The sequence below is a fragment of the Marmota monax genome, unplaced genomic scaffold, assembly GCF_021218885.2.
Source record: "Marmota monax isolate L192 unplaced genomic scaffold, Marmota_monax_Labrador192_F-V1.1 WCK01_AAM20220418_F8-fsc00244, whole genome shotgun sequence".
Taxonomy (NCBI): domain Eukaryota; kingdom Metazoa; phylum Chordata; class Mammalia; order Rodentia; family Sciuridae; genus Marmota; species Marmota monax.
In genome coordinates this window covers 827,587-855,503 of record NW_026692962.1, presented here as the reverse complement: position 1 = coordinate 855,503, position 27,917 = coordinate 827,587, and the positions used below count along the sequence as shown (strand labels likewise).

Sequence of the window (27,917 nt, the reverse complement as noted above, 5' to 3'; positions counted from 1 at the left end):
CTGAGTATAGATAGATAAATGGTAGGTTTCTAATTGCTACAATAAGCAACTGGACATTGCTAACCCATTGGATGTAACTATACTAAATATTCATTTGCTGAGGTAAGAGTAGAAATGGTGCTTTCAAAGGATTAATTAAGCAAAAGAATAGAATGACTTTAAGTACAATCTGTATCTAGTTGTGGAGTTTGAAATTACACAACAGTGAACATTAAAACTGAAGAACCAAAAAGGGGCTGACATTTTTTTTCTTTTTGCAATAAGTAAATGAAGAGTTGAAAAGTCTTAATATATTTTCCACTTTTTTTGATTCACTTAATTTTTAAAAGGTTAAAATTGTTGATGATTCCAAAGTTAAAAGTACATTAAATATATACATCCAAAGTCTCACTTCTAATCCCTTTCTTTCCTCTGAATAGAGGAAACTACATTTGTTTTATTTGTTTTTGGTTTAATTCTGGTGTTTCTTTTCAAGTTATATGAAAACAGGCAGATTACATGTACAGACTTTCTATTTCTTTGGTAAAAGGTGGCAGTGCTTTTACATAGCATGCTATATACCTATATATCATGGGCTACATATTAAGTGCTTATCAACTGCTATCTTATTTTCTTAACAAGTTTCTTAATAATATATCTTGAAAATAATGCCACATTATCAAATAGAGATCACTATCTTAATTTTTAGAGTTGCATGGAGCTCCCTTATTGATGGACATTTATATTCTTTCCAATCTTTTGCTATAACAAAGTCACAAAGAATAACCTTATAATTGTCCATGTGTTTGTTTGTTTGTTTTTAATGCACTGGAGAGCAAATCCAGAGCCTCTTCTGCTAGGCAATGGCTCTACCACTGAGATATATCCCTAGCCCCCCATTTGTTTTGCTAATTTACCTTTGGAATGTATTCCTAGAAATAAAAGTGCTTGATCAAAGGTAAAAACATTTAATTTTGCTACTACTGACGAATTCCTCCCCTCAGAGACAGTACTGTTCTCATTTCTATTATCAAAGGATAAAAGTGCCATTTTGCCCATAGCCTTGCCAAAAGATTATGTTAACTTTTGGGTATATATCCATCTGATTAGTAAGAAGTGATGTCTCAATGTAGTTTTAATTTACATTCCTTTTTTAATAAATGGGATTGAACTACTTTTACATATTTAACAATCATATGTTGTATTTTTTCTTTTTTTGTGAGCCAAATGAACCTATATTTCTACCTATTTTCCTTTTAGGATATTGGTCTTTTAATTAAAAAAAAACAACAAAATAATTTTTTTCCAAGGTGCTAGGGATTGAACCCTTGTAATATCAATCAAACTCTCTATCATTGAGCTACACCCCTGGTCCCTAATTTATACTTCTGGGAGCACTTTCTATATTAGGCAGAATCTCTTCAAGATTAAAATGGCAAATATTTATCCTGGTTTATTATGCCTTTTAACTTTCCTTATGGTGCTTTCTTCCTTTGTCAAACGCAGCTAAATCTGTCAATATTTTTCCGTTAACGATGTTCCAGATTTTGAATTAGGGTTCCTCCCTAATATTCTCATATTGTAAAGTCATTTAGTCATGCCTTTTTTTTCCTAATACTAAGATAGTTTCATGACTTACATTAAAACCTCTAATCTATTTGGAATTTCTCTAGGCATATAGTATGAGGTATAGTTCCAAATTTATCTCTCTCCAAGTGGCTATCCAGTTATTATGAGGCCATCTTTTTATCCACTGATTTGAGATAATGCCTTTATCATTACTAAATTTCTATATGTACCTAAGTCTATTTCTAGATTTACGAACCTGCTCTATTAGTCAGTCTTTTTTTTCAGGTATCTCACTTTTAATTATAAAAGCTTTTACATTTTATATCTTCTTTTCCTCCTGGTCATCCCTTCTTTTATTTCTTTACCAACTTTACAATTCATCTTTACTATCTTCTGTGAGGGAGGGGACCTGATGCTATTTTTATTAGCAAAGTTTTAAATTTGTAAATAAACATTAAAGTTGACATGTTTACAATGTTGATTCAATAAGGTCATAATTAACAACAAAAAGCTCTGTAAAAGTTTACTGTTGTGTTTTTCAAGAGTGTCAATTCTTCACATAACTTTTACATATTTTACCTCTACATTACCTTTTTTGTTGTACTGAAAAGGTCTTTTCTTTAATTATGTTATTCAATTGAATTTTAGGTGTATATCAACCAGTATTAATTTTTGTACATTAATTTCATATCTAACTTTGATAAATTATCTATAGTGTTTCCATCAATTCTCATGGGTTTCCTAAATATACACTTATATATTTTGCATAAAAACCTCTTCTTTAAAACTTTTAAGCTTCACATTACTTTCTCTTTTATTTAAAAGTATTTAATGATCACAAATATTAACTTAAATAGCACAGGCAGCAGAGACAATCCTTGTCCAGTTACTAATTTTGGTAGAAATGCCTCTAGTGCTACTCCATTAAGAAAGATAATGGCAACCCAGTGAGGTGGCACATGCCTGTAGTCCTAATAAGAGGATCACAAGTCTGAGTACTGTCTTCAGCAATTTGGCAAGACCCTCAGCACTTATCAAGATTCTGTATCAAAATAAAATAAGGGATAGGGATGTAGCTCAATGGTAAAATGTCCCTTGGGGGAGGGAGAGGGAAAACAGAAGGACGGAGGAGGAAGAAATAAATGGCTTTAGGACTGTGATGTAAATTTGTCATGTTAAGGAAGTATCCACTGATCTCCAGTTGTATTTTCCTCCCATTAGAATGGTATTGCATTTTTTTCAAATGCCTCTTCATCACCTACACCAATGAGCACATGGTTTTCTCTCTTAAATTGTTTAATGTGATGAATAATAATCATGAACTCTTTGAAACCAAATAATCTCAGTCTTCTTAGATTGAAACCCACATAGAAACAATATATTATTTCCAATATACTTTTTTAAAAAAATAAAGTTTATTTCCTCAAATATCATTAGGTAATACATAACTCTTGTAACTTGAAAGTCAAACTAGTCTCATTTCAAATACTCCAAATTTAATATTTCCAGGAATGGATTTACAAAACTTTCTAATGACTTTGACAAACACAGAAAAATGCTAAGACTACATTCACTTATAATTAATGACAAGAATCATACTATCACTGAAAAAAAGAAAACATCTTGAGTTAATACAGATACTTAATAGGAGAACACTGTATATAATAGTAAGGCAAATGAGAGAGTCTACAAACCATGACTGAGATTTTGAGAAAGTAATAAGTAGCCTATGGTTTCATTTTTTCAGCCACTCATCTACCCTAACATTGTATTCTGCATTGACAAATAAACATCGACTCTTTTCCAGGCATTGAGTTAGATATTCAGAATACAGAGGAGAAAGATAAAGTGTGGCTAACATATCCTAGAGTGACCCCTCAATGAGTCACTCCCAAATAAAACTCCCTATTCTGTATGAACAGAACTTTGGAACTTTGTTTCTATGTAACACAATATGGCAAAATAAACAGAATTTGTAGGCCCTATATCAGTTTGATGCTTAATTAAAACAAGAGAGATTATCCTGGGTAGTTCTAACTAATTAAATGCAAGCCCTTCAAGGAGGGACTGGAGGCCTCCCTAAGGTCAGATGCTCCCCTGGTGACTTTGAAGAAGTAAGCTGCTATGAATTAACCAGTGGCAAATAAATGATTTCTGCCAACAACCACAAAAGCTTGCAAGATGACCCTGAACCTCAGATGAGTCTGTTGCCCCAGCCAACATGTTGGTTATAGCCTTGTCAAACCCTGAGCAGAGACACCAGTTAGGCTTTTAATAAAAGCATAAAAGCAACATAAACTTGAGGTATAGTTTTATGCCTTCCCTGTCTTATAATTCCTATTAAGGGTAAACAGTGGTTAGAAATAAGGTATTCTGGCCCACATTAGGATGATGAGGATTCAGATATATTGTAAAGTTGGACAGTTAGAGTGATGGCAATTTTATTAATCACCTCTCTTGTACAATCTGCCAAATATTGACAAAGAATATATCACTCCTGAGAGAAAGCCCAGGAAACCTTTGTTAAACAATAAAAATCTGTATCTCTTCTAACGTCATTTATTTATTTAAAATACAGATCTTAAAGCTATTATTTTTTTAAAAGAGGAAAACTAGAAATATTCATGTAAAAATGTAAACATCATAAAGAATTTCAAAACCTCATTGTCTCCCACATATTATTGCTCACTGTGAAAGTAAGAAAACCACATTTGAGAGTGATTTAATATCCTATGCAGATGTGATGACCGGAAAAAAAAAAAAAAAAAAGCTAGCTGGGCATAATGGTGCACACCTGTAATTCCAGTGACTGAGGCTGAGGCAGGAGTATCATAAGTTTGAGGCCAACCTTAGAAACTTAGCAAGGTGCTATAAGCAACTTAATGAGAATTTGTCTCAAAAAAAATTTAAAGAAAAAGCTGGGGATGTGGCTCAGTGGTAAAGCATATCTGGGTTCAATCCCCACTATAAAAAAAAAAAAATTTTTAAAAGCTAGGTATCAACTGTATGACTGCAATTCAATCAATTCCTATTCCTACATCATAAAATGTGTAGAATTGGGTTGGGGTATAGCTCACTGGTAGAGCGCAATCTCCAGCAGCTAAAAGAAAGGGAAAAAAGTATAGTGATAGAAGAAACAGTTCACCGACTGTATAAAATATCTCTCTGATAAACTGATGAATCTGGAGATGTTTCCAATGATTTCTAGTAAATTGTATCAGCTATTAGAGTAACAATAAGCCCCTCCAAACGACCCTGCCTGAAGCCATCTATAAGCCAGCCCATTTTTGAGCCATGTGTAAAGTGAGCAATGTTGGAGCTATTAGGCAGGGAAGCCTGGTTTTAGGAACTCTCAGTCAGAATCCACTAGTGTAAGAACACCTAAATCACATGGCACCCTGTTCTAGCTCACCACTCAAGTTAAAGCACAGCCTCCCAGAGATGGAGATGGATTTAACTTGCCAAAGGTCAGTCAACCTGTTTACTGCAAGACCCCTGCCTCACTGAGAAGGAAGCATCTAAACAAGACTCTTCCCACTGAAACCTTTTCCCTGGGGCCTTTGATGTACTCCCCCTTAAATAAAGAATGGGAGCCTTTTTCAGTTGTTCAGTTCTAGTTTCCATCAGGACTGGAAGATCCGTCAGATGTTCTGCTTTATAAATCTAACCTCAGCTCTGTCTTTATTTCTTTCTGATTATTTCAGACTTTTTATTTTCCCAGGCAGCTCATACCTCCTGGGCAGGTCACCCCAATATAGCACCCTTTTCTTAAAATTTTGAGACAGGGTCTTGCTAAGTTGTGAGGCTGGCCTTGAACTTTCAATCCTTCTGCCTCAGCCTTCTGAGTATCTGAGATTACAGGTATGTACCACCACACCCAACAGAGATTAAATAATAAAAGAACTGCACATGGATACCTACTTAGACATCAAACATCTACTAACATATATGTCTAGTTTTCTTACACTATTTATTTTCCTTCTTTGTATGAGAAATAAAATTGCAAATCATGGGGCTGGGGATGTGACTCAAGCGGTATCGCGCTTGCTTGGCATGCACGGGGCGCTGGGTTGGATCCTCAGCACCACATAAAAATAAAATAATGATGTTGTGTCCACCGAAAACTAAAAAATAAATATCAAAAAATTCTCTCTCTCTCTCTCTAAAACAAAATTAAAAATTGCAAATCACAAAACAGCTATATTAAAGTTTCTTATCAACAGTTCTAAAACTTTTGTAGGTAAAGAAATAATATTCTGTTTATGAATGATTTCCTTCATTTTATCTTTTATACTTCAATAAAATTAATCATTAAATATACAATATTTCATTATACAATAAATATAATTATGAAATACATAACATTTCCTTATTCAATAAGTTAATTATGAAATGTATAATATTTAAAGCTACAGTTTAAATATCTCATCAAAACTGATATGATTATATTAAAAGTAGAAATAGCATACAGAGTGTTTGTCCATAAATTTTCTTTTAATAATCAAGTATATATTAATCATTTTATTATATAATTTCATGTTAAAGATCAAGTAATATATAAAGTCTGAAGCTATATTTCTGTTTCTTTTATTAGAATTTAATAAGTAGTTCTATTCATTTGATGTTTTGTAGAGTTTTTTTTTACTTTAGTACAGAGGGGAAAATACAGTGTGCTTGATGTTTAAAAGGAAATAGATATATTTCAACAACAGATTCCTGAGTAACTCAGAATAGAAAATGGTATCTCAGAAGGCTCTATTCAGTCTATGCATTCAACTAACCATTTTAGATTTGTAATATGGTGCTTCCATCAGTAATGAATAAATACTTTAACTGGAGTAAAAGTGACTCCTAATCTACAAACTGGTTGTGTTTTAAGGTATTTTTAAGTTAACAGTTTGAAAACCATTATTTTAGAAGCAATGCAAAAGTAACTTGGTTCCATGGTAGATGTTTTAATCAAAACCATCTAGATGTGGTAACTGAAATAGTAACATTTTTAAAGAAAAAAATTCACTGAGTTTCCATTTTACAATATGAATACTGTATACATATTGAGTACAAATACAAGTACTAAGTTAAAATTCTGACAAACTGTTTACCTGTATCTTAGTCCCCAAAAGTATAGTTCATAAATTTAACCACTTAAAAGGCAAACCACAACGGAAATTGTTAGGGAACACCCAAAAACATTAAAAAAAAAACTACAATTTCTCATATATGAGCATTTGAAGACATGATAGCTTCCTGCATGTTAAAGAATTGCTTACTTTTTACTTAATATAGGCCATAAATAATTAGAATCAATAATATCAGTACCTTGATCAAATCCTGTATGTATGAACAATGGTGATCACTTATTTTTTAGAATGTCAAGTGTGCAAATTTTGTTTTCATGAGCATATATTCTATTTCACATTTCTATTTAGACCATTACTTGTCATTTCTAAAGCTTGTGTAGTTTGCCTCTAAAAAGTTAGTGTTTTTTTTTCTTTTCCTTCAACAATAAATAAATAAATATATTATTTAAAAATCTTCTGTACCTAACAAAAAGACTTTCTTTTGGTTATGAAATTTTTTTGGATATTCAAATGATTATGATAAGAAAAAAGCACAAAGCACCACAAAAGATGATTATTGGTAAATTGCAGATAAACGAATTTTAAAAAGATCCAGCAAGGCTTCAGAAATACTACACCAGAAACCAAGCATATTTCTGTGTCCTTCTCATGTTTTTCTTTTCCATCACGCATAGGTATCCCTTTCATTTAAGTGAATAAAAAAATCAAGGTACAGATATATGTAAATGGCATCATTTTTAAATCACAGTGTAATTCAAAATCATACTAATTGTTCAGATTTCTGCATTCTAAGTTCTGAATTCACTTTCAATTCTTATTCACCTTACTAATGGAAGAAAACATAACCATTCTGAAATCTCTTACAGAAAACATATTTCAGAAAATAAAAAATTAAACTCTCACTTTTATGCTCAATCTTCTGCTCTTCATTGGGAAAAAAATACATCCCAACATAATGCAGAAATTTCTAACACCCTTCGCCTGTGTTAGAAAATGTTGAGAGAAACACTGTCTTTTTCTAGAAAACCACTTTCACTGTGAAAGTGAAAATGGAACATTCAGCAGCCTAGAAGGGACAGACACAAATTTCCATGGCATGTTTTCAACTGAGCAACATCAGACCGAGAATATCAGAAAGAGATTATTTCTCTTGTAAAGATAGAGAAAATTACTTCTTTATATTCTACTTTGTTGAGTCCTTTAAGAGTTTTCAGGTATTTCGTCAAATTAGTTTGGGCTAATCAGACAAACTTTTAAACAGTCTAAAAAACACCCCAGAGTGATCTCTTCATAAATATTCCATTATCATGTTGTATTTGAGCAAATTAAGTTTGCTGTCTTAGCAGAAAACTAGTCTGAGCTGGAATTTATTTTGTACTTTGGAGCTACTTTTTTTTTTTTAAATCTCTCTCCATTTAAAAAAAATTAAGTCTTTTAAGTCTTAAGTCAGAAATGCTGGTTTACCTTAAAGAAATTAGGAAAAATGCATAATTTTAAAAGTACACCCAGAGAGATTCAATTAGCCACTCAGAGACACACACACAAACATGCAAACAGTATATTTCCCTCCTCATACCTGTAAAGAGAATATGGACATTTTATTAGAATGAATCATTCTTATGTGTTGTGCTATATCTTTTCATTTTGTGTTATCAAATTAAGCCTTTATTACCTAATAAATCATTCCAAAACTTTTTTTAAAATAGTAACTGTACTATTATCTTTCACCTTAAACCTGTGAATGTTCTGATGGTGACCAAGCTTAATAATCTGTGCACATAGTTAAAGCTCAGTAATTTTTTAAAAATAAGCCATGACATAATCGTAAAGAAATAATGTCAGGGCTAGGGGTGTAGCTCAGGTAGAGTGTTTGTCTGGCATGTGCAAGGCCCTAGGTTCAGTTCTCAGAACTGTACTTTTTTTTTTTTTAAGAAAAAAAGAAATGATGTTAACAGTGATTATATGTCCTCTGGGTGTTATGATCCTGACTACTTTTTTTTCACTTCTTTATACTTTTCTGTATTTTCCAAGTGATGACTCTGTGTTACTTTTATAATCGGGAGAGGGAAGTTATCACGTTTCTGGATCACTTCCTACTAAAAATATATCTTGATATGCATAAAGCAAATAAAAATATTATGGAGGAAATGAAATTTAGAAATAAGACAAAAAAAAATCCCCAAAAGCAAACCCATACAAATAATAACAGGGGTCCCTTTTCTGATGAACCTATGGTTTATTTTTTCCTCTAAGTTTTCCTATAGAACGCTAAATTTCTTTGTCAACTATTCTATATGTTAGAATATACAGAATTCTAATATGTAGAATTATTTCTATGATTTAAACAAGCTACTTTAAAAAATGTAATTTTCACTAAATCCTCTACCTTTTCTTGAACAGAGAAAACTTGCAGAAAACTAGCTATCACCTGAGGGCACAGTCTTCCTTCCCTACAGCACTGGTGCAAAGTGCTATTTTCTTTCCTACACTCCCAGTACTACAGGTTGTGGGGAGAGAGATGTTCTCCTTGCTTACTACTACACTTTCAGTTCACTGTTCCTCCCACATACTCCTACCCACAATACAGTTCCTTGAAGGCCACACCCATCAGATTATTCCACACTCCAGACACCTTGTAACCAGTTCTTAAAATTCTTGATTGGTCCCCTTCAGTTACAGAAGAAAGATTTAGCAACAGGTTTATCATCTTTTCACATCTACCCTTTTCATTACTCTTACTTTAAATGTCCACACGAACAATCCATCCAACCTTTGGTCCCTGTTTTATAATCTTAACCTCCACCCCTATGATTATACCTTGGACTTAGGATGTCAATTTTTGAGCATTTCACAATGTGAATAAACCTCCCCATTTCTGGATCACTTCCTTTAATACCTGCAGTCTAACACTTCTTTCCAAACCAATAACAAAACAAAAACCTCTAATCCACTGATGGCTTCTTTAAAGCATGTATCATTACCTTTAAATCTCAATTTTCCATCATTGTAATCCCTGCATTGTCTTTCTGTTAGTACTGACCTGACAAAACACAAATCTGTTAAATCCAGCTCTCTGTGTATTCCATAAATTTTACGAAGTAGCTTAAATAAGACTGGAGAAAAACAGACTTCCGTACTAGTTGTTTTCACTTTAAATTCATGACCACAAACCTCAAAGTGGGTCCTCAGTACTGCCAGGCAATCACACTGCTCCCCTTTACAGCAGAAGGCTTTGAAAAGGAGTTGACTGTAGTTGCTCTTTTAATTTCCTCCCTTCCCATTCTCTCTTGAAGCTACTCTGATCAGGTTTTCATTCTTATTACCCCCCTGAACGTCTGTTATAAGTTGCCAATTATCATTCCCAGGAGCATTCAGCTTATTCCCTCCTGTTTGAAACACTTTTCTTCACATAGATTCTGAAACATGTGTTCATGTCTTTCCTCCCACCTCACAGCACTCCACTTTGTTCTTCCTTGCTTTTGCTGCCTCTTACTGCTCACCTCTCCTAGGGCTTAGTCCTCAGTCCTCTCTCCTTATTCTCTGGGCATAATCACCTAACCTCATGGCTTCAAATACTGTATATAAACTGATGATACCTAAATTTATATCTTCCACCCCAATCTGTTCCCTGAACTCTAGCTATCCACTACTCTGCTCTGCTCACTGCATTCCAACTATACTGCTCCACTTGCTGTTCCTCAATCATGTCAGGCATGTACCTGCCTCTGTGTATTTATAAATGAAGCTCCATCTACTAGGAACGCTCTTCCTCTGAGTAGTCCTATGTCCCTCTCTTTCCATTCATGTTTCTGTTCAAATGTCACCTTATGAAGTAGCCTTGTCAGGCTTTTCTAAAATAGTATATCTTTATCCTGCTTTAGCACATTTATCATAAAATGATTACATTATCTGTTTGCACATTTGTTTGCTTTACTATTTCACTTATTAAAATGTAAGCTCCACAATGGCAGGCATTTGCCTATCTTGTTAATAGCCCAATACAAGGCATCATAGCATTTGACAAATGATTTTTAAGTTATCTGTTATCTCCAAACAGTGTGATTACAAAACATTTTAATACCTATCATACATTTAGTAATAAATTTCTTACAATCAGCATATATTACTTTAAGTATCAGATAAAAGAGCAAATAATATAAATGCTAAACCTTAACAATAATGAAAGGAATCTACAATAATGAAAAGGAATACAATTCTATGACCTGAAACTATGCATATATGTAAACTACAAAAACTTTTGAAGAGGTCAGTAGGGGCTGGGGATATAGCTCAGTTGGTAGAGTGCTTGCCTTGCACGCACAAGGCCCTGGGTTCAATCCCAGCAGCACCACCAAAAAAAAAAAAAAAAAAGAATTAACCTAAAAATGGGCTGGAGTGGGCTGGCATGTGTGAGGCACTGGGTTAAATTCAATTCTCAGCACCGCATATAAATTTTTTTTAAAAAAAAAGGTCCATTAACAACTTTAAAAAATTAATTAATTAAATAAAAAAGAGGTCAGTAGGTCCTAGCTAAAGATGACAAACAGGTTTTATATGGCTGGTTGTGGCTGCCTAAAATACTATATTGAAAGGGACCCCGAAGCTACGTTTCAGCAAGAACTATGATATTAAGGGGCATTTTTCCAAGAAAATAGAAGTAAGGGGAATGGTAGCTTGACTCCATGACTTTAAATCTACATGTGGAATATTTATTTTCTTTTTTGGGGGGAGGGTTACCAGGGATTGAACTCAGGGGTTCTTGACCTCTGAGCCACATCCCCAGCCCTATTTTGCATTTTATTTAGAGGGAGGGTCTCACTGAGCTACTTAGCACCTTGCTTTTGCTAAGGCCAGCTTTGAACTCAAGATCCTCCTGCCTCAGCCTCCTAAGCCACTGGGATTACAGGCATACACTGCCATGCTCCGCTTACATGTGGACTATTTCTAAAATCTATGTACAGTTGACTGCTACCAATAATTCCATATTTGTATACTGCCTACCTAAAATTTCTATATAAATGTCTAATGAAAGATCTTAAACCTGTGACAACTGAAAAAAGAACTTGTGATTTATAGGCCCCTTCAAAAACTAACAAAAACATTACTCTTTTTCCAATCTTCTTTCAATTAACAACACTTTCATTCACCTAATTGTGCAGGTAAAAATTCTAGGAATTATCCCTGATTCCCTTGTCCACTTAGTCTTGACCCATACATTCATATCCATGAGCCAATCTTGTTGGCTCAACCCTACTGCATTTTCTAATTTGATCCACATCTCCCCATTTTCTATATCAGTACCTTAAGCCAAGCCACCATGACCTCTAACTTGGTCCATGACTGGTCCATCTGTCTGTACTTGTGCCCCTATTTCCAACACCTCAGTCAAAATGATTTTTAAAATATAAATTAAATATTGTCACTCCTTTATGAAGATGTCCCACTGCACTTGGCACAAAATCCAAACTTCTAGCCCTGCATAATTTCTCCTAGCCCATTCCAACTTTATCTTAAACCATTCTTACTCCCTATTTCAGCCATACTAGCCTCCTTTCAGTGGCAAAGCTGTTTTCACTATGGGGCTTTTATATTGGCTGGTTCTTAAACTAAAAAGTTCTTCCTCCCACCAGTTCTCTCACAACATTCAGATCTCAACCTAAAGACCCTCACTTTAGAAGTCTTAACTCAGATTAAAGTGGCAACTCAGTCACATCACATATCCTATTTTAACTCTCAGCACAATAAAAATAGTGATGTTTGAGTGGTTTACTTATTAATCTGTTTCTCTCTCTCCTATTACAGTGAAAAATCAGTAGTTGTCTTTGGATGTTGTCTTTTTCAACCTGGCTAAAAGAATCTACTTTTAAGAAATTATTTGCTGAAAATTATTTGTGCATTTTTTTTAAGTGTGTTATATTTCAGTTTTTAAAAAGTTTTCTCTGTTTGCTTACTTATATTTATGGAATAAATGAATGAGAACAGAACTAAATAAGAAGTCCCTATTTGGGGTTAGAAAAAGTAATTCCCTAATGTTGAAAAAAGGCACAAATTTCTTTTTATTCAGAATCAGTGTGCCAACTTTTTGTAAGAATTAGATACCCACTTAAAACAATGAAAAAGTATTTTTTTAAAAAAGATGACTTTTATATATCTTGTTATCCTCATCAAAAAAAAAATAATTTTAGCCAGCATGGAGAGTTTCAAGAGACAGAAAGGAGGCTGTCATAGTTTTCCAAGCAAGATATAATAGATAGAATTAGGATAATAATAATGGAGACAAAAAAAAGTGATAATACTCTTAAGAAATATTAGAAGCAACTAAGAAATATAATACATAAAAAATAAAATGACTACTGAATGCATCTATAAAGAAATACAGATATAAGACTTACCAAATTCATCAGCAGTTAGGTTTCATAGAATATGTAACACCTAAGCCAAACTTTCAAGAAAGTGTAATAAGATTTCCAAAGATGAAGAAAAGGCATTCTAAGCTTTAGAAAGACTTTGGTATAACAGAGTTGCTTCCTTTTACTAATAATATACAGAAATTTAAAATTAATCTACATTTATATATTCTTTAGAAAGAAACTTCAAAATCTCCACTTGTGAGTAATTTTAACATTATGATTTCATCACAATCTACTCTAATCAACTATGAGCTATAAAAATCATCAGACTGACCTCAAGTAGGCCTTTGCTATCATTACAAAAGAACCTGAGGGTAAAATCATTTGGAAACATAAAAATACTCTAATATAGGGGCTGGGGTTATCACTCAGTGTAGAGCACTCGCCTAGCATGTGCGAGGGCCTGGGTTCGATGCTCAGCACCACATAAAAATAAATAAATAAAATAAAGATATCGGTGTCCAACTACAACTAAAAAATAAATATTAAAAAAATACTCTAATACAGACATTATATGCAAATTTTAAAATAACTGATGACCATAAAATAAAGGAACATATTATTCTGATAAAAATTAAAGCAATAATAAAATGTCTCAGGGTAAGAGAAACTTTGGTGATAATTACTATACAATCTAATTCAGCAAATGTTTACTGAGAAGTTATACATCTATACACACAAACGCTTTTACATGTACATTGGGACTATGGTAGGGAATAAAAAGAAAAGAGCTAAGAGATGATTCCTCAAGAATTTTATAATCTAGGTGGGAATTAAACATACATTTATGTCAATAAGCAAAAGACTTCTGCAATGACAATATGGCTAATGAGGAGGCTGAAGCATGAGAATTGCAAGATTAAGGGCAGCCTTGACAACTTAGTGAGACTCTGACTCAAAATAAAATTTTTAAAAAAGGGTTTGGGATGGAGTTCAGTGGTAGAGTGCCTAGCACATACAAAACCCTGGGTTTAATCCTAGTGCCAAAAAAAAAAAAAAAAAAAAAAAAAGTCAAATTCCATAAAAGAAATAAATGAGAAAAAGAAAAAAATTATAAAAGTGAGAAGAGAATTTATGTAGGAATTTTTTTAAAGAAATTCAATATTTTTTACCTACCTCTCATTTTAATACCTGTGAGTAACATAATAATACTTACCTTATAACTATAAGCATGGCTATAAGGATCGAACAGATAGGATCTGCTATCATCAAACCAAAATTCTGCATCATGATTGCAGAGGCAATTACACCAATACTCCCAAGTGTATCTGCTAGAATGTGTAAAAATACACCTAAAAATAAAGCATAATAAAAGTAAGCACCATAGCTTCCGTTCAATTTAAAACAGAAAACGTCTTTGAATTATACTCTTAAAATCATATAGACATCTAAATATCAATTTGGAAAATCAGTTATCAAGTATATTTACTAAATTGAAATAATGTTTTTAAAATCAACAGGGTTAAACTATCTGGTAAATTATACTTGCTCTTACAGGAATAATTTAAATGAAGAAGTAAACGAACTGAGTTTTAAAAACTGCAAACATTAAAAAGGAAAATATGATAAACTACAAACATTCATCTCTGTATCTCTGGCTTAAAAGAATACAAAAGTTTTAATAATTTATTTAGGGAAGGAAACTGCATTAGCCTAAATGAACTGGTCAAGGAAGTTTTCTAATTATGAATCCATGTACATACAGAGCCCTCTGCTGGTGATTAAAATTATTACCATTTGGAACTAGAATTTCCTGTGGCCCCTAATTCTGCTTATGTTGATGATATATGTATTAATTATCTTAAAGTTTTTGTTACCTACATTTGTTATACACTATGCTCAAACTCAAAGTGAAAGAAACCAGGGATTTAAATATTTTTAAATGAATATAAAATACATGTTGAACTTTTAAAAATTAAATACTACATTGATGGGACACTGATATTGATGTTCTAACTGCTCAAGAACTCAGATGTTATTATTTAATAAGTGATACTTGCCTGGAAAACATTAAAAATATCAAGAAGGAAGTTTCACATACATTTTTAATTTTTTTTCTGAAAAGACTCAACTAAGATAATAACTTATTCAACATTTAAATCCTTAATGAGTAAAATTTACTATGTAATAAAATGCTATTTCTTAAACTTTAATAATGGCTTGCTAAATATAACAATACTCTTCAATACAATCAAGTACCCTATCTGACCTTATTTTTTTTATATTTTGCCTTAGAGTCACTTTGTGTGTGTGTGTTTGTGTGTGTGTGTGTGTGTTGGGGTGGGTGGGTACTAGGGATTGAACCCAAGGGCACTTAACCACTGAGCTACATCCCCAGTTCTTTTTATTTTTATTTTGACACAGGGTCTCACTAAGTTGCCGACTTGCGATCTTCCTGGGTCAGCTTCCCAATCACTGGGATTTATTGGCAAGCGCTGCCACGCATAGCTTAACTACACTATCTGAAAAGAAATAGATAATGTGCAAAAAGCATGTACCCAACTTAGAAATACCTATTTTTTATTATTCCCTGAACAATAAAAAGTAAACTATAATTATTTTTACATATAGAAACAGATTTAACTTAAAACAATTTCTAATAATTTAAAAACTGATCACTAATAAGTCCAATTGAATCTCTTGTGTGCTAAGATATGATATTTCAGTTCACCTGCTACTACAGAATTTACGTCTAGTACCAAATATAACTCATCCTTTAATACCTACATTTAATTTTTCATTTGTATAGAGTTTTGATTCATTATAACTATTCTTCAGAAAGCTAGTTGCTTTCTTAAGAAATTTTTCCACAATAAGTTTTGTCAGAGAATACTTTTTAGAGAAAGATATACATCAAAGTGGGATGAAGATCCCTGCTATAGTTTGAATGTGAGGTGTGCCCCAAAAGCATACATGAGACAATGCAAGAAGGTTCAGAGAAGAAATGATTAAGTTATGAGACCCTCAACTCAATAAATTAATCACCTGATGGGAATAATTGAGTGGTAGCTGAAGACAGGCAGGGTGTGGCTGGGGGAGGTGAGGCACTGGGGGCATGGCTTTGGGGTATATATTTGTATCTGGCAGGTGGAGATCTCTCTCTCTGTTTTCGGATCATCATGTGACCTGCTTCCCTTCTACCACACTCTTCTGCCAAGATGCCCTTGAGCCCCAGGAATGGAACTAGCTGTCTATGGACTAAGACCTCTGAAACTGTGAGCCCTCAAATAAACTTTTCCTCCTCTACAATTGTTCTGGTCAGGTCTTTTAGTCACAGCAGTGAAAAAGTTGACTCAAATAGTGCCTAAGCTATAAACTTTTATATTAAATCTTTACATATTTTAAGCAGTGTTTTTGGTAAAATCAGCAATGAAAACAGCTGTAGACACTGGAAGGAAAAAGAAAAGAATCACTTGTCCTTGATTTTTCCTTAGATTAGAAAGTCCCTGGCTATGTGCTAACCTGAAAACTGTTTTCATTAGCAAGTGTTATTAACTATCTAAGCCCAGCTTACTTCATAGTAACTAAGAAGAAAAATCACTAAAGAAATACATAAACAATATGCTTAACTTGTATAAAGTTAAAACCTTGGAAAACTTGATGGGATGTTGATAATATCCTCCCAAACTTAATAAACCAGGATTCTTATTCAAGATATAGCAAATAATTGAAAAATTCGGTTAACTCATAGTATCCATGGTAGTTTTGCAGGAAAGTTTGAACCAGCTATATCTGTCCTTCAGCTACCTACTGGTTTCCTTCAGTCACAATAAATTGATAGATAATCAGAAAATACAAACTGATTTTAATATTAGCTGTATAAAAGATAAGTAGAAGGCTAGATCCTTTCTTTTTCACTCATGATAATTTTCAAAACTAAACTGTTATCAAAACTAACTTATAGAAAATGATATAGCTGTATCAAATATACATGATTACAAGCTATTTCAGCAAAGGGTATTCCGAAATAATTCTCTATAATTTGTAAATGGATAATTAGTGAATGGAAGATACACTTATTAAGCCTTTTGAAAATGAATTCTTCAATATGGAGAAACATTCTCAGTGAAAAAATAAAAAGCAAATGTTAGATCAAGAAATAGTGGAGAAAACAGGTACAGTACTGACTAGACCAGAAGCTACTGAAAAACTCAGACTGGAATCAAAAGTAAATAAAGCTGGGAATTAGGAACCCTTAGCAATAAAGTCTAACTGGAACCTCAGAGCCAAATATTGGTTCACATCTCCAAAATGGAAACTACAATAGTTTCCAGACAAAGCTGATTTTCTTTCACTTATAAAACTTTATAATGTCTCATTTTACATGACATACAACACTTGATTAGGTACCATTAACTGAAATCTACAAATATGACAGAGGTCTTATCCTGCATTACATTTTTAGCTCTAAATTTTCCCCACAACATAAGAATATACTGATTATTATTCTTGGAAAATCTATATAATAATCCTATGAAGGCAAACAGAATACTACTATAGCATTACTATGTCTACAAGCCTGGCAATTACTTATATTTAAACTTCGTAGTTTCTGAAATTTTTTTTTTTAACAGTCAAATGAAAAAGAAAAAAAATCAGTTAATATACCTAAGTAGTATATATATTTAAAAAAATCATCACTTAAGAAGAAATAACATTTTAAACATAAATATTTTGTTATGTATTTTTCTTAAAGGAAAACTCTAGACAACTGAAAATTATGAAATCAATTTCATAACATTGAGAAACATAAAAATTTGTCATACCTTGTAAAATCTGTCTGCTGGGTCCTGTTGTTTCTTTTAGGGAAGGACCATCTGTAGAGAATTAAGTTAAATTATTTTAAAACATGTCTTCAATTCCTTATTCAAATTTTTGCAATTCTGAGTCCTTTTCATTCAATTGTATCATGAAGGATGTGTGACTATTTAGCCACATGAGACCTATAAAATTATTTTTTAAATTTAATAAAGTAACTGAGGAGTGATAAATCTAGTACAGGCAATTTAAAATGCATCAAGGATACAGAGTATTTTAGAAATACTGTATTAAAAAATAAAAAGCACAAGAAATTCAAAACTGTGAAAATATGCTAACATTCATAAAATATACTCTAATGCTTTTATAATTGGAAAATTCAGACGAAACTAAATGTAATGTTTGAAGTTAAAAAAAGTCTAAGAAATGAAGTCCAGTTAGAAATGAATCCAAGATAACTTGATTATGACAAACAGTAGTTTTTCAATAGTTTCTAGATGGATATGGCAAGTTTTCTATTCAAAAGAAATTAAAAAAATTTAAATTCTTTTTTTGCCTTTATACCTAAGTGCAGTAGCACATTTCTAGAACACCAGTGACCCAAACTCATTTCTAGAACACAGTGACCCAAAGGCAGGAGGATCCCAAATTTGAGATCAGACTGGTCAATTTAGCAAGAGCCTGACACAAAATTTAAAAGGTTGGGGATGTAGCTTGGTGTCAGAGAGTACCTAGGTTCAATACCTAGCACTGCAAAAAAAGAAAAAAAAATGCCTTTCCGATTAAAAATGAAAAAAAAAAAATGGATTTGGCAGTATTCCCTCCTTTTCAATTTCATGGAATAATTTTAGAAGGATTGGCATTAGTTCTTTAAAAGTCTAGTAGAACTCAGCTAGGAATCCATCTAGTCCTAGGCTTTTCTTTGTTGGAGAGCTTTTAACAACTGCTTCAATTTCATTATTTAATATTGGTCTAAGCTTTCTATATCCTCATGGTTCAATCTGGATAGGTCACATGTCTCTAGAAATCGTCAATATCTTTAAGATTTTCTACTTTATTGGAGTATAAATCTTCAAAATAGTTTCTAATGATCCTTTGGATTTCAGTAGTATCTATGGTGATTCTTTTTTATATCTAATTTTATTAATAGGCAAAGCAATCCTGAATAAAAAAAGATACTGAAGGCATCATAATTTCAGACCTCAAATCCTACCACAGAGCTCAAGTAACAAAAACTGCATGGTATTGGCACCAAAACAGACATAAAGGCCAATAGAATAGAATAGAAACAAACCCACATGGATATAGTCATCTGGAACTTGACAAAGGTACCAAAAACATAGACTGGAGAAAAGATAGCCTTTTTAACAAAAGGTGCTGGGAAAACTGGACATCCATAAATATGTAGAAGAATAAAACTTAATTCCTATCTCTCAGCCTGTATAAAAGTCAAATCAAAGTGAACTGAAGACCAAGGAATTGGACCTGGTACTCTGCAACTGTCAGAAGAAAATGTAGGCTCGACACTCCAACGTATTGGTACCGACATCAACTTCTTTAATGAGATTCTTAAAGAGCAAGAAATAAAACTAAGATTCAAAAAGTGGGAAGGCATCAAATTAAAAAGTTTCTACATAGTAAAGGAAACAAGAGTGTGAAGAGAGAACCTACAGAATAGCAGAAGATCTTTGGTACCTATTTCTCAGACAGTGGATTAATATCTAGAATATGTAAAGAACTCAAAAAACTTAACACCAAAAAAAAAAAAAAACCCAATCAACAATTGGACAAAAGAACTGAACACTTCTCAAAAGAAGAACTACAAATAGCTATTGAAGATACGAAAAAAGTTCAACATCTCTAGCAATCAGGGAATACAAATAAAAACTATATTGAGATTTCATCTTACTCCAGTAAGAATGGCAATCATCAAGAAAACAAATTATGGGCTTCGTTATGGCGGCCATTCCCCCAGACTCCTGGCAGCCGCCCAACGTTTACTTGGAGACCAGCATGGGAATCATTGTCCTGGAGCTGTACTGGAAGCACGCTCCGAAGACCTGTAAGAACTTTGCTGAGTTGGCTCGTCCGGGTTACTACAATGGCACCAAATTCCACAGAATCATCAAAGATTTCATGATCCAGGGCGGTGACCCAACAGGGACAGGTCGAGGTGGTGCATCTATCTATGGCAAACAGTTTGAAGATGAACTTCATCCAGACTTGAAGTTCACTGGGGCTGGAATTCTTGCAATGGCCAATGCAGGGCCAGACACCAATGGCAGCCAGTTCTTTGTGACTCTTGCCCCCACCCAGTGGCTTGATGGCAAACACACCATTTTTGGCCGAGTGTGCCAGGGCATAGGAATGGTAAATCGAGTGGGAATGGTGGAAACAAACTCCCAGGACCACCCTGTGGACGACGTGAAGATCATCAAGGCATACCCTTCTGGGTAGACTCGCTGCCTCGCAGGCAAAGCCAAGTCTTCTGCAGTGGCCCCATCAAACCAGCTTCCAAGTGACATGTAACTCAGCTTAATTTTGGCCTTGAATATATTGGCTCTAAGAAGCCAGGGGCCTTGGGTGAGTTAGGATCGAAGTGTACTTTAATAGAATGCTTCTCTTCTTCACCTATTGCCTGGACTGACGGGGCATTTGCAGAAATGCCTCCATATGTTTATTTACAGGTTTCTGCCCCCTGAGGATGACCCATACTTCTCCTTGCTGTGCATGTCTGCTCTGATACACTTGGAACAAAATGAAGCAGGCTGTGTCATCTCACAGAGCCTAAACAAACTTGTTCTTGAAGAGATTTATATTCTGGCCTACACTACAGTCTCTGGTAGCTGACAGCCACAGAATTCAAACCGAGTAGTGTCTATCAGCCCTGTTAACCCTGCACACCCCATCTTCGTCTCCTACATTTGTTCTTCCAGGGAACGTATGCGTCTCTCTGTTTTCCCTCTCAAAACCAGAACATCAACACTGCTGTTTCTTATGCTTAAACATCCCACACAAAGCCACATTGAATTTTTGCCAAATGAAAAATGCATCCAACAATCAAGTTTCTAAGAAGGTGCCAAGTGAGGAATGATAATGTTTAATAATTGAGAAAGGAATTTATTAGAAGGAAGCTGAGGCATTGACCATTTTTTCCCCAGAAGGAGAAGAAGTCTGTAGTGAGCACAGGACGGACCGCATTTTCCTCAGAGCAGCACCCTCAAGGAAAAGCACCGCTTATGTTTTTTAACCTAAGACTTTAGAGAAATCGGATGAGAGATTTTTGTACTTTTTTTTTTTTTTTTTAATCTTTTATGAGGTTTGGGGTAGGAGTAGGGATGAGAGGAAGTAAATACCTATGTAATACATAGAAATTTCCAAATAAAATGCTATTGGTGGTTAAAAAAAAAACAAAAAAAAAAATTATGATCAATGTCGGTGAGGCTTTGGGGGAAAAGGTACAGTCATACATTCTTGATGGGACTGCAAATTAGAACAACTACTCAGGAAAGCAGTTTGAAGATTCCTCAAAAAAGTAGGAATGGAACCACCAAATGATCCAACTATCCCACTCCTTGGTATATATCCAAAAGAACTAAAATTAGAATACTACAGGGATGTAGTCATATCATGTTTATAGCAGCACAAATCACAATAGCTAAGCTATGAAATCAGTATAGACGGATACCTGTCAACAGATGAACAGAAAAGGAAAATATAGTGTGTGTGTGTGTGTGTGTGTGTAGATACACAATAGAGTTTTACTCAACAATAAAGAAAAATGAAATTATGGCATCTGCCAATAAATGGATGGAACGGAGACGAAAAAAATAAACCAGACCCAGAAAATCAAGTCAAGGGTCAAATATTTTCTCTAATATGTGGAAGTCAGACCAAAATAAGAAAAACACAAAAAAAATGTGGGGGTGGGGGGTTTCCATGAAAACAGAATCGAGATCAAAGGTATAAGGAGGAGGAATGGGAAAAGAAAAAAAAAAAAAAAATGGAATGAACCCGACCAAACTCTCTTAGGTACACATATGACAAATCACAGTGAATCTCACCTTTATGTATATCCACAAGGCACTAATTTAAAAAAAAATAATAAGTAGAATAAAGGGAACAGGAGGAAGGAATGAGAGGGGAGAGAAGGATGGAAATGGGAAATACTGGGGACTGAATTAGAACAAATTATATTCCATGCTGGTATAACTGTAATATTTTGTATAACTAAAATGAACCTATAAAAAGTTCAAAAAAAGATGAACAAATATGATAAATTCCTATGACTAAATACATTTAATATTACTAATCAGCTATACACTGAAGCAAAAAAAAATAAGCAAAAGATAAGCAAAATTTGTTTAAAGGGATTATAAAGACTGATAAGCTTTCTGAGCTGACAGTGCTTGCCTATAGTCACTGGATGCTGGCCAAGAGCACAAAAGGGACAACATATCCTTATCACTGCAGCATTAATAAAGCATTGCAACAATGTAACAAAGGAATATAAAAGCAAAAGAGTACAGTACTGCTGTGAAAAGATGTAGCTACCAGGAAAGGGCCACAGATAGTCATAAGTACACTATTTTAAAAAGCCAGCACTCCAACAAGGCACCAGATTTGTCTACAGGTAGTAGATCTACAAAGATAGTTTGACATCAGTACTTTTAAAGGTATGGTCTACTGTACTATTATAGGAGTGATATAAGATAACACAACTCCCACCTATGTTAAATCTAAAATCCTCTTAAATAATTTATTATTTGTGGCAGACACTGGCTAGTTGCTTGCCAAATTCATTTCCTGTTCCTCTTGGATATGCAACTAAACTGTATTTCCTAGGCTCCCTCGAGTAAGGGGTGTTCTTTGGTTAAGTTGTAGACAAAGAAATATGTGGTGAAAATCACTTACAGGGTCATAAGAATGTCCAACATGATCTATATATTCTCCTTCCAGCTTAATGCAGAGAATCTAGCAGACTGTGCTAACATCTAGGAATCCCATAGATTGAAGGAGCCTAGATCCCCAAATTGCCATAGGAATAGAATTCCCACACTGTATCCTACTGACTTACAAGCAATTAATAAATTTTTAGTGTTTTCATTACTGACATTTGAGCAATATTTAAAAAAAATACAACTAGTTGTACTCATAGCACAGCATTCCAATAAATATGAGATTATACCTTTTATGGGCAAAATGAGATTATGGCCCTATTACTTTAGTATCCCCTGTCTGGCTTACACAATACTTAAGGGAGAATATAAGTTAAGAGCACAATTTTTGAAGTCAGATTCTGTGAGTTCAAATCTTTGCTTCTTAATTTACTAATTACTATGTTTTCTTTGTGTCATAGTTCATGAAGACAATGGCTATATCTACCTCACTAGACTATGAGAAAATTTTTAAAGTTAAGGCATGCAAAGTACTTAGACTATTCCTAGCACATATTGAGCAGTCAAAACAACTAGGAATTATCAGTGTTGCTTATTAAGATGATGATTACTGGAATATACCATCAGGCTACCATAAATATCTAACCCTCAAGAAATATAACTGAATTTTTTTAAACATTTTCTCTGTCTACCAAAATAAGTATGTATTTATTAAAACTTAAACACAAAATGTGTCTTCTAGTGAAATTTTAAAAATGCTTTTGTAGCCAGGTATGGTGGCACACACCTGTAATCCCAGTAGCATAGGAGGCTGAGGCAGGAGGATTTCGAGTTAAAAACCAGCCTCAATAATACAGAGGCACTAAGTGAGACCCTGTCTCTAAATAAAATACAAAATAGAACTGGGAACATGGCTCGGAGGTTGAGTGCACGAGTTCAATCCCCAGTATCTCCCTCAAAAAAAAAACCCAAAAAAAAAAACCATGCATTTTAATATACTTCCCCACCAAGTAATTGTAACATTTAGATTCAAGGTTGAATTCTTTTTTTTTTCTTTCTTTTTCTTGAATTATGGATTAAGCATCCCTAATCTGGAATCCAAATGCTCCAAAATTGGTTTTTAGATTAGGGATGCTCAACTGGTAAAGCCTATGTAAATACATTTTTTTTTTTTTTTTTAAATCTGGAATGCTTCTGGTACCAAGCATTTTGGATAAGGAATATTCAACCTGTTGTTACTTGTTTTGTGTGGGGAATGGGAGAAGAGTAAAATCCAAACAAATTTACTCAACAATTTAATAAGACTGACAAATATAAATGGCATGTTTTTAATACAATAAATATTTAATGAGTTGTTCTTGGCACTGTGCTAGAATAAAGAAGTCAATAAGGCAGTCCTTGAGCTCAAGGAACTCACAGTCCACTGGAGAGGAAGGACAATAGAAACTAGTTTCATTAACAGATTATTTCTTTCGCCTTTTAATTTCAATTTTGTCTCTGTTAAATTTCATAAACAATTAGCAGAAACTCTCTTTAGGTTAATTCTAGAGTCCTATTTTGCATATTTTGCAATCATTAATTCCATGAAGTAAAAGAATTATTCAGTTTTAGATTAAAAAAAAAAAACAAGTAAAACATTCCAGTTAATTAATAAGAAATAACACACATGAGGGATTCAGTTTCTAGATTCACAAAATTCAAAAGCTTTCCTAAGCTAAAATAGTTTTCAATTTTTGGTCTTCTCTCTCCCTTCTCTCCACCTCCCTCATCTCCCTTTTTGTTGCAATATAATTTCTCACTAAACAGATCTGAACTGTTCAAATTCAAATGCCCAACACAGTGAGCATTTTTCCACCAGGGGAAGTTTTACCAAGCCTGATTTGGTATTATGAAACCTAATCCCTTGCCCTCACATACCATGCATAAAATCTGTATTGTCAGTCACTCATTATTCTCACTAAGGCAGCTTTGCCAGTACTCTTAAGCATGTTAAAAGGAAAGGATTCCATTAATCTCTTCATCAAGGTACATTCTAGCAGTTTTCCAGGGCTGCAAACATAATTTTGGGATCTATTAAAGTTTCTATTTATCACTTCAGTCTCTTTTCCCAGATGTATGCTCTCCTTCCAGCCCTTCTATCATCTCATGGCATGGTCAGTCCACAGATAGTGCACATTGAAAATACAAGCCCTTATTACCTAATAAAAAGAAAACAGGATAAATGAGAAAAAAAAAAAAAAAAAGCTTTTCTAAAACTGATCTACCCAAGAGTGTCCCAATATCATGCCCGTTCTTTTTTGCCACCTACCCTCTCCTCCTTGACCAAAAAAGAAATACCTTTCATCTATAAATAATAATGCTACAGTGCATTGTCCAGGATGTAAACAAAAATTCTAGGCAACAAGTAAGGGGTCACTTTAAAATATTGGTGTAAATGTTAGTAAAGTAATGACTTTAATGACTGGCCACCAAATCATTTTGTAAGCAATGTGGTTTCTAAATCTTTGATCTTAATAAAATATAGGGATTAGTTACTAGAACTTCCAATTAATAGAGCAACAAAAATCATTTTCTGATGATAGATTACTATAATTTTTGGAACATAATTCTGAAGGTAGTCAAAGAATTGACTAAAACTGCTATAACAGAATTCTTCCTATTTAGGGTAACTAGTACTTATAAAGATGAAAAATAGGAACCAAACTGATATAAAAACTTTTTTAGGAGCTGGGGTTGTGGCTCAATGGTAGAGTGCTTACCTAGCATATGTGAGGCACTGGGTTCAATTCTCAGCACAGCATATAAATAAATTAACAAAATAAAGGTCCATCAACGTCTTAAAAAATAATAAATTTTTAAAAATCTTGCTTTATGCCAATAAGCATAATTTATCTATAAAATAATTTTAATGAGAGCTCCAATCACCTGATTGAGATAGGTATTTCAAATAAAATGTTGCCTTTTATGTTACTAATTATATATCAAATTTGAGATAGAACTATTCTGATTGACTTTGTACCCAAGACTACAATAATTCCATTTAAAAGCAATGTCTGAATGCTAAGTATTATAGAAAAAAATTTTTGTACATATTTTATTGCCAAAAATGATGACAGATAATCAAATAAAGACTTAATACAAACAAATTCCATTATTATAAAATACAGGAAAGGAAGTGAAATGAAGGACAAATTTAAAGAAATCAGGATTATGTAAAAATGTATGTGTGATTATATTTTACAATGGGTGACAGTATGTTCTTAAGTCAGTAAGGTATTTGGAGTCCATTAATATACTCAATACACTGATGTAAGAGTTTCAACTTCAAACATTACATATATATAATAGCATATGTATAATATATATTAAATATTATATTCTTTGCCAACTCATCAAAATTTTTCTAGAAATCATTATAAATGTGTGTGATATGCAGATTTTAAAAACTATTAAGCTATGACGCACATAAGCAAAAAAGATGGAAAAGCAAGGTGTTGAAGCACAAATTTTAGAAATTTACAGAGGCAACAAAAGGAAAAAATAGACTAGGGGAATCACACATCAAACTAAAAAGGTTCTGCACAGCAAGGAAACAAATAACAAAAATAAAAGAATATATTTGAAAACTATATATCTGATAATAAATACCCAAAATATACATAAAACTCAAACAACTTAAGAGAAAATAAAGATTACCTGACTAAAAAAGTGGCCAAAGGAACTGAATAGAAATTTCTCCAAATGAATGTACAACTGGCCAACAGGTATACTAAAATGTATTCAACATCAGTAGTAGGGAAATTCAAATCAAAACAATATATATCATTTCATACCTCTTGGGATGGCTATTATCACAAAAACAAAAGATAATAAGTATTGGCAAAGATATGGAGAAGAGGAACACTTGTACGCTGTTGGCGGGAATATAAATTGGTAAAGATGCTATGGAAGAGAATATAGAGGTTCAAAAAATTACAAACACAACTACCATGTCATCAGTAATTCCACTTCTGGGTATATGTCCAAAGGAATTAAAAACAGGATCTTAAAGAGATATCTGTACCTCCAAAGCACTATTCACCATAACCAAGACATAGAAGCAACCTAAATGTGCACCAACCAATGAATGGTGTTTGATTCAGATATTAGGTGTCCCCCAAAAGCTCATGTGTGAGAATATGCAAGAAGGTTTAGAGGAGAAATCATTGGGTTATGAAAGCCTTAACACAATCAGTGAATTAATCCCCTGACAGGATTAACTAAGTGAATGGAAGTGAACGTGGGTAGGGTGTGGCTAGAGGGGGTGGGTCACTGGGGATGTGCCTTGGGGGTATATATTTTTGTATCTGGTGAATGGAATCTCTCTCATGTGAGCTACTTTCCTCTACCACATTCTTCCACCATGATGTTCTGCCTCTCTTTTGCCCCCAAAGAATGAAGATGGCTGTCTATGGATTGAGACCTCTGAAACTGTGAGCCCCCAAATAAATTTTTCCTCCTCTAAAATTTTCTTGTCAGGTCTTTCAGTCACAGCAGCAAAAAAAAAAAAAAAACAATACTACTAAAACAAATGGATAAAGAAAAACTGGTATATACACAATAGGATATTAAAAAACAAAAAAAAGGAAAAAAGAAATCCTGCCATCTGGGACAACATGGATGAACCTGGAGTATGATATGTTAAATGAATACACCAGATACAGAATGACCTGCACTATAAGATACCACTAACATGAGGAATCTAAAATAGTCAAACTCATAGAAACAGTAGTATTATGGTTACTAGGGGCTGGAGGGAGGTGGAGATGGAGAATAGTCCAAGGGTATGAAGTTTCAGTTAGAACCTTTACAAACTTTCTAGGTAAGTTCTGGAGAGCTGTATAGCATAATATAGCATTTAAAGTTAATACTGTATTGTATACTTCAAATTTTGCCAAAAAGATAGTTTCGTTGTTGTTGTTTTGTTTGTTTTTGGTAGTGGGGATTGAACCCAGGGGTACTTAACCACTGAGCCACATCCACAGCCCTTTTTACTTTTTATCTTGAGACACAGTCTTACTAAGTTAAGTCTAAACTTAGGGCCTTTCTAAATTTCGGAGGTTGGCTTTGAAATTGCAATCCTCCTACCTCAGCCTCAAGTCAATAGGATTACAGGCAGGCGCCACCATGCCCAGCTAAGATGGTAGATTTTATGTTGTGTTCTTATCACAATAAATTTTTAA

General features: G+C 33.6%; 2 protein-coding genes across 3 annotated transcripts in view; one reads left to right on the top strand and one right to left on the bottom strand.

Annotated features, from left to right (window-relative positions):
* The window catches only part of Slc30a7 (solute carrier family 30 member 7), a 77,957-nt gene that overhangs the window by 25,831 nt on the left and 24,209 nt on the right, over window positions 1–27,917 (bottom strand). For both annotated transcript variants that reach the window (XM_058581974.1, XM_046452320.2), the window contains 2 exons: window positions 17,806–17,856; window positions 14,196–14,331 (listed from right to left, as the gene is read on the bottom strand). In XM_058581974.1, coding sequence (XP_058437957.1) covers window positions 14,196–14,331; window positions 17,806–17,856 — 187 coding nt within the window. The remainder of the gene's footprint in view (window positions 1–14,195; window positions 14,332–17,805; window positions 17,857–27,917) is intronic.
* Window positions 19,694–21,131, top strand: LOC124097773 (peptidyl-prolyl cis-trans isomerase-like 1). The gene has a single exon (XM_046452331.2). It carries the CDS (start codon window positions 19,742–19,744, stop codon window positions 20,252–20,254), a length of 513 nt encoding a protein of 170 aa, XP_046308287.1. The 5' UTR covers window positions 19,694–19,741; the 3' UTR covers window positions 20,255–21,131.